We start from the raw sequence: 12,766 nt of genomic DNA, 5'->3' as shown, positions 1-12,766 counted from the left end.
CTTGTGATGCACTATTTGTGCCAATGTTATGCATCTTTTAGAACAGAAATTGAAACTTCTTGTACATCGATGAAGGTTAAACATCCAGGTAGCTGATGATTGAAAAATTCACAAGACACAAAAAGTGGGAAAAAAAATAAGGTATTGATATAGTCCGAGGAACATTTGATAGAAAATATTATCAATTAACTTTCGTCTCCAAGTTGAAGCTGCATCTTTTAACACGGCTGTTTGTAAACAATGACTCCTGTTCTTTGAATCGAGGAATCAAAAAATGGACATCGTAAGGCCACCACTCTTCACTGACCTTGTCCTTGTTGGTTCTTCCGGGCCATCGTACTTTTTAACTAAAACATTTACTGCAAGCTGCCCGACCTTAGCCTCCAGTGACTACTGATCACCGAAAAACCGCGTGCTGACCACGTGGACAGGGCGAAGTTCATGTTCAGAAATCTCACGTGGACTTGGCGTGCGTGGTCAGCGCGTCGTTGAAGTTGAAAAGTACCGCTTAGTATAATAACTTTAGTAACGTTAGCTCTTCTGAGCTATGTAACTTAACTATTAATTTTCTTTAGTCAAGAATAAGGATTGTCGGATTGAGAGACTTACAGATAATCACAGACTCATTGCGGCATAGGCTGTGAGTACCAGCCTGGAAAGAGGCTAGGGTGAGTGTGAAAATAAATAAAAACTCTGCAACGATAGGATATTATAGTAAAACACAAGAAATGTGCCAGAACGCACGGGATACATGTATCATTTTCCTGTCCCTCGCCCCATGGACTTCATCCTGACCTCTCTCTTTCTTTCTGTCTGGTCCAAATTTCGACGCTTAAATGTCATTGGGGAAGCCGAGGCTGTACAGATGACGCAATCCGTTTTCCACACGGGGCCTCAGTACCCGGTTGTTGATCCGAGTTTGCGCTGACTTTAGCACTTCCACGTAGGTCAGGCTGACTGTACGGTAAACATCCCATAGTTAAACATTAGCGCACTCGCATGCTGCGATTGCATCAACACAAGGTTGTCCAAAGCCTCCCTAGTCACAACTAGGCCAAGCTAGCCACATCTAGGTTTTACGGAACGGATCGGGATTTAGGACACTCAGGTCTTGCCGTGCGTTCTGCTATTCACCGACTAGCGAGCCGCTATCTTTGCACCGTGTGTGAGTGCGTGAACTACACGGGCTTTCTCTGCCTGGGAACCGTTCCTTTATCTCGGGGCACAGCGCAATCTGATTGTACAGCGAGTTGAGGTAAGTTGAATCTCACACTATCACGGAAACCTATAGATGGTCCCACAAGTCTGGCGCTCGTTGTCATTTCGGCCCAACACAGGACAAAGAGTCCAGAGTGCATTCTGCTTTTCCCACCGGTTTTGAGGACATAATCAAGCTTTACAGGCACAGTCCGCACAAACATCCTCCTAGCACTCAGTACGCCATTGACTCAACAGGTGGTCACTGAATACCACTTCCATGGTACGTGATTGATAAGAATGTGTCCGTCAGCCTAATATCATGCAGTTTGATGTGCTATTGTTGGGCGAAAATGGCAGCCGCACAATCCACCATCAGTTAATTTGTGTGTTATGTTGTCCATCATTGCTAATGAACCCGATCTATAGAAGTTAATCGAATGTGTTCAAGTCAAGCCAGTGGGGGAGTGATTGTCATACCAGAGAGAAAACTGCTCGGCGTGGCCTTGGCGAGTCCCTGGTATGTGCAATCAGGAAAGTTCAATCCTGGACACGGGCTTTGCTGAATTATTAACTAGCTTCCGATCCCGAGGTCAGGAGATGTATTTGCACAGGGGCAAAGCATTCGGTGGTCTCCCATCACAAACAGGCCCCGATTCAGTGTGTTCTAGGTTAATCTCCAAGCAGATGTTGGAATAGGAAAGGAAAGTCGTGTCCTTTTCTGACCGTCCCGTTTTTCTGATACGTTGATCTCAGAAAAACGGAGAACCCAGAAAAGGTTGTGACTTTCGCTTGTAAGATCTGCTTGAGAAGCCTTTGTGTTCGATGAAAATGTTCGCACTAAATGCAAAAAAATAAAAATGTGACTTTTCTCTCTTTTCATACAGCCACTTGGGATTTAAAAGAAACGTCGTCATCATGCCACGGCTAACGCCCAGACGTATAGTGACCGGCATCACCTTCCTGATCGTCGCGTCTCTCGGAGTATCGCTGCTGTCTGGGGACGACTCCCAGGGGGCGCAGGTGTACGCCGCAAAACGGTCACATCCACGGGCTCGAGCTATGGACGTGATGAGAGACAGAGAACAGGGGCATGTGATCCAGAAAAGGAAAGCGCCAAAACAGCCAGAACCGTCGGTGGTAGACAGAAAACTTAATGCTGTAGTACCTAAAAGAGATGACGAAGAAAAGCAGAAGTCTCAAGACCAGATCCCCAACATCGTTCACTTCTTCTGGTTAACGGATCAAGAGTTCGGATTCCACCACTTACTCAGTGTGTTGAGCGCGCACAAGTTGTTAGGAGCGGAGGAAATCATGTTCCACGCCGCGGCTAAGCCGAAGGGGAGATGGTGGAAGGAAGCGGAGGCTGTCCCCACGCTCAGCCTGATTCCGTGGGGCTCCGATGCCCCGGAGAAGGTGTCTCGGCAGATGGAGGTCCGTGCCCGGCTAGAGTCGCTCATGCAGCACGGTGGGATTTACCTAGGCACGGACACCATCGCCCTCCGCCCTTTCGGCGAGCTGCGTCGTTTGGACTGTGTGATGGGAAGAACAGGCGACGGTCTAAGCGACCAAGTTCTGCTGGCTAGCCAAGATGCCAGTTTCCTGAAGACGTGGTACAAGACGCTCCTGCAAGGAAAGTTCAAGGAGGCGATCGAGGTAGCGGCGAAGCAGCCGGACCTCCTGCACGTGGAGGACACGAGGCTGACCAGGCCGAGGTGGACCGACTGGTGGGACCTCTCCAACCTGTACCGGGAGGGAGAGACCGTGGACTTCTCCGATAGCTACGCCATCCAGCTCGCGTACGACCAGTACAACCTCGGGCACACGCCCGACAGCGTCCTGACGTTAGACTCAACGTTCGGCAGGATAGCTCGGACAGTTTATCACGGGGCGCCGGAACTGAAAAAGAGCGAGAAGAAGGTCGCCGAGCCGAACACAAACGCCGTCGTGCCAAACATCGTTCACTACTTGTGGTTCGGAGAGAAAGATTTTCAGCTCCACAACCTGATCAGCATGATGAGTGCACGGCAACAACTCAAGGCCCCGATCATGTTCCACACAGACGCAGAACCGGCGGGCCGCTACTGGGCCGAGGCCAAGCTAATAGACGAGCTGACGGTCGTGGAATGCGAGGCGCCGAACGCGACTCTTGGTGAGACGGTGGAAGACGCCATTCTCCAGATCTTGCGCGAGGAGGGAGGTATCTACTTGGACGCTGACGTCATCGTCGTCAAACCTTTTGACAACCTGATGAAGTATGACGTCACCATGGGACGGTCCCCGCGTGGGCTCAGCTTCAGCACCGTCATCGCTAAGAAGAAGGCATACTTCGTCCAGAAGTTACAGAAGATGAGGAAGACTCGGTCTGAGGAATTCGACTGGGAAGAGCTGGCGTTAGACGCAGCTGTGGACAGACCTGATCTGGTCCACGTCGAAGAAAACGCTCTGTCCAGACCACGTCTTGGCGACTGGAAGGATCCGTCCCTTCTCTTTGTCGAGAACGACTCCGGCTGGTCCGATAACTTCGCCATCAAGCTTTTCTACGATCTGTACGCTCAATACCACAACCAGTACGACATCGTCAACCTGCGCACGACGTTCGGTCAGATTGCGCGCTCCGTGTACTACGGCTCCCCTCGCCTCATCACGGACGGGTCGCAGCCGCGCCTGTACCCCCGGGACGACTACGTGGTACCTAACGTGGTCCACTACGTGTGGCTCACGTGCCACGACTTCCGCTTCCACCACCTGCTCAGCGTGCTCAGCGCACATCGCTACATCAAGCCGGACCACATCTACATCCACTCCGACTGCGCGCCCAGCGGACACAACTGGGAGGTGGCAAAGGTACAGGATAGTTCTATTGACACCGGAAGTTCCACATGCGACATGGTCACATGCCCTTCTATAGATAGTAAATAACATTCAAAACAGCGAAATCTAACATAGATGCACGATCTATGCCTGTGACTAGGTCCAAAAGACCACGCCCATACATAGTATGAGGTGAGATTACATGTGCATACATTAAGAAACTTAATTCATATAATTATAAACTCCTACCAAACATGTATAATGTTTGGCGCAATTTTTAACGCCTATACGCTCTTTTCTTTTTGTGTGAATCAAGGAAAAAATCGGGGAAATCCTGGAAGTGGTCCCTGCCGAACAGCCTGAGGAAATCTTCGGCAACCCCATCCACAACATCCCGCACAGATCGGACATCACGCGCATGGATGTTCTCCTCAAGCAGGGCGGCATCTACCTGGACTGGGACGTCTTCGCATTCAAGTCGTTCGACCCCCTGCGAAGGTACGACTACGTCATGGGCAACGAGATTGCTGGGCTAAACAACGGCGTCATCCTGTCCAAACCGAACGCAGAGTTCCTTAGAATATGGTGAGTACCTGAAAATTACTGAGAGGTTTTGGATTTCCAGAACCTTGATTTTTACATTTTCAGTAGTGATGCAAGCGAACAAATAGTGAACTTTGCAGTGATGTGAGTTCTAAAGGCGTGTCCATCTTTCACAGTACAATTTTTCTCGACATCGTGACGACCGCAAGTGGAGTTTTCACTCAGTGATGAGGCCAGTGCCTACTCTGGCAGTGGGTCAAAGGTGCCTGCACAGTAATCAGATGCAATTCTCTTTTCTCTACCAAAAGGTACGACAACTACCGACACTTTGACGACGGCAAGTGGAACTTCCACTCTGTGATGGAGCCGTGGCGGCTGGCCTCCGAGCACCCTAACCTGATCCACATGGAGCTGACAGGACTGTCCCGCCCCGACTGGACAGACTGGTGGGACATGAAGCGCGTGTGGAACGAAGACGTGCTGGAGGACTGGTCCGAAGCATATGCCATCCACTTCATCTACTCATACCACAATGAGGTGGGGACTTCTCAGCTTTAGGCTTCAGCTTTTTCTTTTAGTTTAACGTTTCACACTGCAAAAAAATAGTCTGGCTGTCAAGTCTCAATGTTTGCAACCTTCTTTCCTGCAGGAACACAACCCTGAGGACATCAAGAGGATGAGAGGAACATTTGGAGAGATGGCCAGATGGGTTTACTATGGACAGAAAGAGGCTATAGAAGATTAATGATGTTTTAATTCGAAAATAACTGTATATTTAGTGTCATGTTGTAACAATACAAATTTTCTATTGTTAAGCTAGATCTAATAAAGGATTTATGTCAATGTTCATATTTTTTAAATATAACTTAATGTCAAGTGCTGCACACATTTCTACTTGCAAAATGGAAACTTCCTACTGAGAATGACTGACCTACTTCCTGAAGGAACAGGACAACTTTGTGATTTGGTTTTATTTAATATGAATGAGTTTTTTATTTGTTGCATTAACTTCGACAATGTTAAGGACTACTGATGAATTTATATCTTATGAAACAGGAAAACAAATTTGTAGGAAGTTTATAATATCAAATGAAGGACATCTGAAAGCTACCAAGTGATCTTTAGCTGAAAGAGATGTGGGCAAAAACCTAACAAAAGAAATATTTTAGTAACTATAAAGTGATGCAAATCTAGTCAAAAGAATGTAGCTGGTTTATTTGTAAGTTTCTCAAATCAAACAAAACATCACAGAAGACTTGTACATCTAAGTATTTAGTTCTTTGGTCAATTAAGGCCAGTCACAAAATAACCATTTATCAACACATGTGATATGGCTCACTGTATGTTAATGTCACATATGTACTAATCTTAGTCAGTCACTAACAGCTAATAAATAAAATTTAGTACAAATATACATAGTCTAGCTTTCATCTGTCTTTTTCATTTTGTTGTCTTCACAACACATCGCAGGAGGCCAGCAGGGACTGGAGGGCCTTGGCATAGGCTGTGGAATCAGAAAGTAACAAAGGTGTCATGATACTTGTTTAGAAGACCTATCTCTACTTCTATTCCATATGAATGGATTAGCTATCAAATGAAGGATATGTTTATGTACTTGTGGTAAAGGCCTAGCATCTGAACCAAATTCACAGAGAGACAGGGGAGGTAAAGTGAATTAGAGAGAAACAGATGAAAGTTTTAGGCCTTGTCAGACAAAAAGGATTACAGAACATTTAATTCCCTTGTAACCTTACTCTACATAACAGGTCAATAATCATATTTCTCATAACAACAACAAGTTCAACAACAACAACAAAACAGAAGTGTCCAAACCTTTTGGATTCCTATAGAACATACAGTTGTTGGCACATGTGTTGGGGTTGGTGTCCCACACCGTGGGGCCACATGAGCAGAGTGGAGGAACCCTGATGTTCTGTTGTTCTACCTTCTCACACAGCCTCACTCGAAGGGCCTCCACATATCTGGGAGGGAGACAAATATGTTGGTATTCTAAATCTTTGGGTGATTATTGGAATGGTTAAGGGGACATAGATTTGAAAGGGACTGAGCCATCTTTTTGTGTTTGGAAGCTGATTTCTTTCCTTGCTACCAGGGCCTGGATTCCAGGGGCATACGATTGATGGGTTTGAAGCATTTAGGTCCTAATTTCCCTAAGAGTGACCATGGAATTTCAGGTTATCTATGTACTTACACAATTAGTAGGGAGTACCTATGCTTCTTGAGAAATGTTTTGGATTTTCTAAAATGTAATGCATATTGTCCTTAAAAATGGGTCCAACAATTTCCAACATCCCAGCTAAAGGACTGCAACCTACAAGCGGCAAGCATTTGAGGAATTTCTGTAGCATGCCATAGTAAGTATTTACAGCTCACCTGTCGAGTTCCTTGTGTCTCTTCTCCCTCCTGCTGTCCTCCAGTGATGAGGTACTCCTGTCAGGACTCAGACGCTGTGTCGCGTCTGACGATGTCTGTTCCTGGGCCAGGGTGACAGCAAGGGTGGTCTCCTCCTCACGACGGGCAGACTCTGTCTTCTGCTTGATTCTAACAAGAAACAAAGATTTAAACTTTCTTATCTATTTTCTCTTAGTGTCATATATTCTTCCTTTGTTTGCTTCTTTGTTGTCATGGGATTGATAGCGCATTTTACATCCCTTTCAAAGAACTGCAACCCTTACCAGTAGCATGCAACATGATTGGAACCTATGACTAAGAACTGCTATCAATTACACCATAGAATGTTGCTAATGGTGAAATTTGTGCTGTGACATTTGGTGGCAAACACGAAGCTGTTGAGATAAATCCCTACGTCAGAGCCTAACCTGTTAATCCTCCTCCTGTGGTGCTCCTGTTGCGCCCGCTCCTTCACCTGGTGACGCTCGATGTCCATAAACAGACGTCGGGACAACCAGTACCTACTCTGCTTCTGTGGGAGGAAAAAAACAATAAATGGTACATGAGATACATATTATGGGCTGTGATATTTTCTCAACATCATCATCCTAGTTTTTATGGTTGTCAAGCTTTGTGCTGATCACCCAGCATCTGCTCTACTTCTGAAAAGCATAAATAGAGGTTGTTATGTTGTACTTCATTATGTAAACAAAGCAAAGAGCTTTGCAACATTAAGCAACAGCTACACTAACTAAGAGTTGCTCACTGAGCATAGATACACATGTTCAAAACAGTTACCCAAACCTAAATCAATCAGGACATAAGCTGTCTGGTCGAGGTAAAAGTACCAATAAAGAGCTGTGGTCTAGTGTTACACAGGTCTTGTGGTGGTGTACAGTGGAGCTGGTTTTCTTCTTACCTGCTGTTGTGTCTGTATTGCAGCTAAACCAAGTCTGACATCAGGGACTGTAGGGAAGGAAAGGGGAGGGGAGAAGTAAAGCTTGGGCTGTTATCACATGAACTGTATTCAATGTTTATAACATACTCAATAACTAGACATGATGCAAACAGACATATCAGACCACATTGTCAGTTAACATAGGTCTACAAGTACATGTAGTTCCTTTATCATGAACTTATCTGTAGAATCTGATTATAACATCCAATAGCTCTCTGACAGATCTCATAAAAAAAGGAGATAATCTAAGGAAACTACTGGTACAGCGTTGAATGTTGCATGCAATTTTACAAGTACAAGACCAAGAAATGCTCGAGATTTAGATCACATATCATATAATGAAGAGCTAAGTGAAGATACTAGCAGGTACCTTACCTGAAGAGAAAGGTTGTTTCATATGATGGGCCTCAAACCCATGGCCACCCTCCGGATGAATACGTGGATGCCTGTATGTATCCTGCTCATCATCTAGCTCTATTACCTCGGGCACGTCTTGGGAAACTTGGGACTGGTGCTAAGATTCAAGAAACAGAACAGTTGTACTGTTGTACTGGTAATGTTCAGATAAGTCACAATTTCTCACAAATCCAAAGACCATAATGATATTCAAGTTACAACTTGCTAAATGTAGATAAATATACTTTAACAGTTTAACCACTACACAAAGCACTAAACCTTCTAAGTTTTCGAAGCTAAGTGTAAACTGTATATGTCTGGACTGAGCACAACTGACTCACATCTCTGGTGGATGAAGCCCCCCACATACCGGCTGGGACATCGTAGTCATCCTGGTAAGACAAAATGGGAACAACAACCAATGTTACCATCACCATCACTGTGTATCCTGTATGTGTAAAGTCAAACCTACATGTATACACACAAAAGAAACTCACTAAAGCTAAAGCTTACATTGTACATAAAAAACTTCAGAGATGCTCACCCCAAAGTTCTCCTTCTGCACCACCTGTCTGCCTGCCAGGTTCCTCCTCGCCTGTCTCGTACTTCGTCTCACCTGAGTGGACATCAGGTACTTACTCACACAGGTACTTACTCACACAGGTACATTGTCACATATGCATTGATGACTAACATAAAGTTAACAAAAAGTCATTTATTGCTGTTATACTGGACAAACTTGAGAGCTTAAGTCTTGGATCCTGACTTTCCCTTTTCCAGATCCAGATCTGTCTTTCTCCAAACAATGATAAATCAAACTCAACATGTTGATTTATTCATATACTTGTACGTAGGTTAATTCATATGTATCCACTTATTTGCTTGTATGCATTGTTGTAGAAGACCTTACGAAAGTCGCTGTTGTTTTGTCCATAAAGATTTGGATTATTAACCACTTTTCTTTAGGCCAAAGCCTGCCCACAAAAGAAAAACGTCTGTATGAATTCCCTGGCCTACTTGATGGCAGTGGTTCTCAAACTGGTCCTCGTGACTTTCCCCGGCACGGGCAGCGTTCCTGTTGATGCCCGGCGCGATGCCATGGGGAGAGGGCGGTGCCAGGTTATGGTTATGGCGGAACGGGCGCCGGTCTTTCTTGGGCGTCACTCTCTCTGCAGCCAGAACAGTCTGGTAAACCATGTTCCTTTCAGAGTCCGCCTGTTTGTATGGATAAAATTTTGCTATTCTTAGTAGTTTCCAAATTCCATACTAAGATATATGTGTACTCATATTGACATGCAATGAAACAGTGATGCAACAATTATTTCTTGCTTTAAACAATTGTCTCCTAGTCTGTATAGACTTGACTGACAAAAGCAGTAGTACATGGATTAAAAGTTCATTCTGAAATTTAGTAATGATTAGATATTCTTGTACACAGTAATGTCATCACTCAGTAAAGACAAATTTTCTTGATTATCAAGGAAATATTTGTTCACACCTTAGTTAGCTGTAAGAAAAAAAAATGTAATTCCTCAGAAAAATATTATCAGGTAACGTTACATGCAATTATGTTAAATTATAGGGTAAACATAATTGCATGTTACCCAACCCATGTAATAAAAAACCCAAAGTTTTCACCAACCTCTTGTGAGTTTTCCTGTAGCTGCTGTTCCATTTTCTGGACTCTCAGCTCTTGTACCCTTCTCCGTACCTCCCTCTGGAACTGTTTAAGCTTTGCCTCTTTCTCTCTTGTCAGTTGTTGAAGTCTCTCTTCTTCATAAACTGCTGCAAGCTACATATTTGTGTACCATAATTTAAAGATACGCAGGGACGAGACACAAAATTATCATGAGCAAGGAGCAAGGAGGTTTATGAGTTTTTTGGATTAATCAGTCCGTTATGGGTAAATTTTAAGAACTGCTATAATACTACAGTAAGGTTGAGGCTAGTTGTAAAAAATCATATCAACTAACCAACTAACATGATTACGTAAAACTACAAACAAAAGCAAATCTCAAGTTCTCCTCGCCCCCCTCCCCACGTTCCTTTATGATTAACTTACCATAGGGTCATATATCGGTGCAGCAGACTGCTGCGGACCCCCTTCTACCCATGCGCCGACTGGTACGACCTTCAGGTTCCTAGCAGCCATCAGAGACTGATCAATACCACGTTGATGGCTCTGAACTCTGGACTTGGACATACTTCCAGGCAGGCAACAAGCTTTCGTTTCAAAAAGCGAGCGTCCAGGAATTTGAACTGAATGTAGTCGCTTATTCGGAGCGCGGCGTTCAAGAACGCCACCTATCACTTCTATCAGGCGTTGCAAGGCTGTACATGTATTTGGCTCAGTGACCTAAAGGCGTAGTCCTGAATACGTCTCTAGTAGTGCAGCTGCTGCGTAACGTTACCTAAACGTAACATCAGGTACAGGTACAGGTTCAGGCCTTTACAGTGTTTTTCTGAACTTCTTCAATGACAAAAACATAAACTGTTTTCAACTTGTCAGTATCTTTATTCAAAAAACATAACTAGGTTTCCTACCACCAAACTCACTTGGCCTAAAATGCCAAATGCTATCAAAACTCCCGGCCTGCCTGAATGACCTGTTGCATATTAGTTACTCTGTTCCAAGGTAACACTTTGGTCACGTTTGGTGTTGCATGAGGTTAGGAGATCAGTCACAAAATTAGCACATATTTGGTGTAAATTTACTAGTAGACCTATATCGGCACAGTACCGGTAACGTTACTTCATGATCCGGTATTTTGGACCTGTACCGAATAAATTTTTACGGTACAGTACCGGTACACAGAACCGGTACGCAGCACTAGTCTCTAGATACGGTCAAATATTACGGAAATAACATTTTTATGTTGTAGTACAGGCTTGTTGAGCTCGCAGTACGCGCAACAAATTTAGGTCATATGTTTTCTTGACGACAAAGCTCCGAAATAGAGCTTTGCTGAGTTGTTCTCGAACCCATTATCTGCCGTTGCTATGCTGACCACCACTGTGATCAAGTTAGGAAGTCACAATAAGTTACAAGCGATTAACATCGTAGCTAGCTTTGAACAGATATCAGAACAGAACTTTCTTGTCCGTGAAAAGCGTTGCGGTGATTCTATGATGACACGGAGGTTGATAATGCACATTGAGTCATCCCATTTTGAAGCGCATTGGTCATCTAACGTTAATTTTTGTCAGGTCATTGCCCTTCAGTGCCGTGCCTAAAAGTACCGTAGTGGTGATCTGTGGTTCTGAAATTTTAATAGTGGAGAAAGAGACAGGAGGACATGACCAACCGTGGGGCGGAATCGGACGAAAAACCACGCTTGAAAAGGCGTTAACCTTGTCGTATTTTAGCAAACCAATGAGGTTTTGTGTTAAGGTAACGTTAGGTATCAAATTCTTGGTCAGCAAAGTCACTTTCAAAGTGCGTAAAATGTTCTGGTAATTCTAATTTCTATCAGAATCATAGTGCACTTGTTACTAATGTTGGTACGTAAGCCGGAAATCATGGCCGCCCATGGATGATGGATGGAGCTCTCATTTGTTATCATTCACCCACTAGTGTTGCATACTTTGTACTACGGAGATACGCCTTATTGAGACCAGGTAACGTTAGGCTAAAAGTTATTATGATACAAAAATAAAGTAAATGTCATTCATGGACAGGTCTCGCCAAACGCTACAGGATTGTATTTGGCGTGATTATCAGTACGGACGTCTCTAGATATGGCCAAAGATTACGGAAATTACATTTTGATGTTGTAGTACAGGCTTGTTGAGCTGTAAGTAAGTCATACGTTTTCTTGATAAAGCTCCGAAATAGAGCTTTGCTAAATTGTTCTCGAGCTTCCGATCATCTGTTGCCATGCTGACCATGACGTGTTTAGGAAGTCACAATATGAAGTTCGCTGAGCTTGGGGCAGCAGCCAGCGGCAGTTATTATGGATTTCTGCAGGTTGTATGATCTGGTAACTTTCTATCGGAATCACATCGTATTTGTTATGTTACGTGAGCGGCGAGCCGGAAACCAGGGCCTCCCATGGATGGGGGCTAGATGGGGCTTTATTTGTTATCATTATCAACTAACAAGCGTTGAATACTTCTCACGCAAATAACCAGGTAGGTTATCATGATACAACAAAAAAATACATGTCATTCATGAACAGGTCTTGCCCAAGGACATGTTTCCAACACACAGTTCGTACGCTTTATATATAACTAGTGGGTCTTGTCGTACCAGGTATCTAATGACATTGACACAGCTCGATGCTTTTGTAAAAACACTCCACATGGTACTACCTGGAGCGAACGCAACTCATTTGCATGACAAAGGGAGCGATGACATTTTGGGGTCGCACCTTGTTGGTACACCTTTGTCGTGGGCGTGGCGGGGGGCCGCGCAGTTTATCGGTCGCTAGGCGACACTAATCACGT

General features: G+C 44.4%; 2 protein-coding genes across 2 annotated transcripts; one reads left to right on the top strand and one right to left on the bottom strand.

Moving 5' to 3' along the window:
- Nucleotides 1-905: 905 nt before the first annotated feature.
- On the top strand, nucleotides 906-5,968 carry LOC136433094 (uncharacterized). The gene is made up of 5 exons (XM_066424912.1): nucleotides 906-1,255; nucleotides 2,085-4,044; nucleotides 4,328-4,596; nucleotides 4,863-5,091; nucleotides 5,204-5,968. The coding sequence occupies exons 2-5, from the start codon at nucleotides 2,116-2,118 to the stop codon at nucleotides 5,297-5,299; spliced, it is 2,523 nt and encodes an 840-aa protein (XP_066281009.1). The 5' UTR covers nucleotides 906-1,255; nucleotides 2,085-2,115; the 3' UTR covers nucleotides 5,300-5,968.
- On the bottom strand, nucleotides 5,749-10,603 carry LOC136433095 (trichohyalin-like). Its single transcript, XM_066424914.1, has 11 exons — nucleotides 10,383-10,603; nucleotides 9,963-10,112; nucleotides 9,338-9,535; nucleotides 8,865-8,936; nucleotides 8,662-8,712; nucleotides 8,300-8,438; nucleotides 7,886-7,932; nucleotides 7,395-7,498; nucleotides 6,949-7,116; nucleotides 6,388-6,536; nucleotides 5,749-6,058 (listed from the first exon to the last, which is right to left on the bottom strand). Exons 1-11 carry the CDS (start codon nucleotides 10,521-10,523, stop codon nucleotides 6,009-6,011), a joined length of 1,269 nt encoding a protein of 422 aa, XP_066281011.1. The 5' UTR covers nucleotides 10,524-10,603; the 3' UTR covers nucleotides 5,749-6,008.
- Between the last annotated feature and the right edge of the window lie 2,163 nt (nucleotides 10,604-12,766).

Source organism: Branchiostoma lanceolatum, chromosome 4 (genome assembly GCF_035083965.1).
Source record: "Branchiostoma lanceolatum isolate klBraLanc5 chromosome 4, klBraLanc5.hap2, whole genome shotgun sequence".
NCBI classification, from domain to species: Eukaryota; Metazoa; Chordata; class Leptocardii; order Amphioxiformes; family Branchiostomatidae; genus Branchiostoma; species Branchiostoma lanceolatum.
The sequence above is the reverse complement of the archived record's forward strand: the minus strand, read 5'-3'. Positions and strand labels throughout refer to the sequence as shown.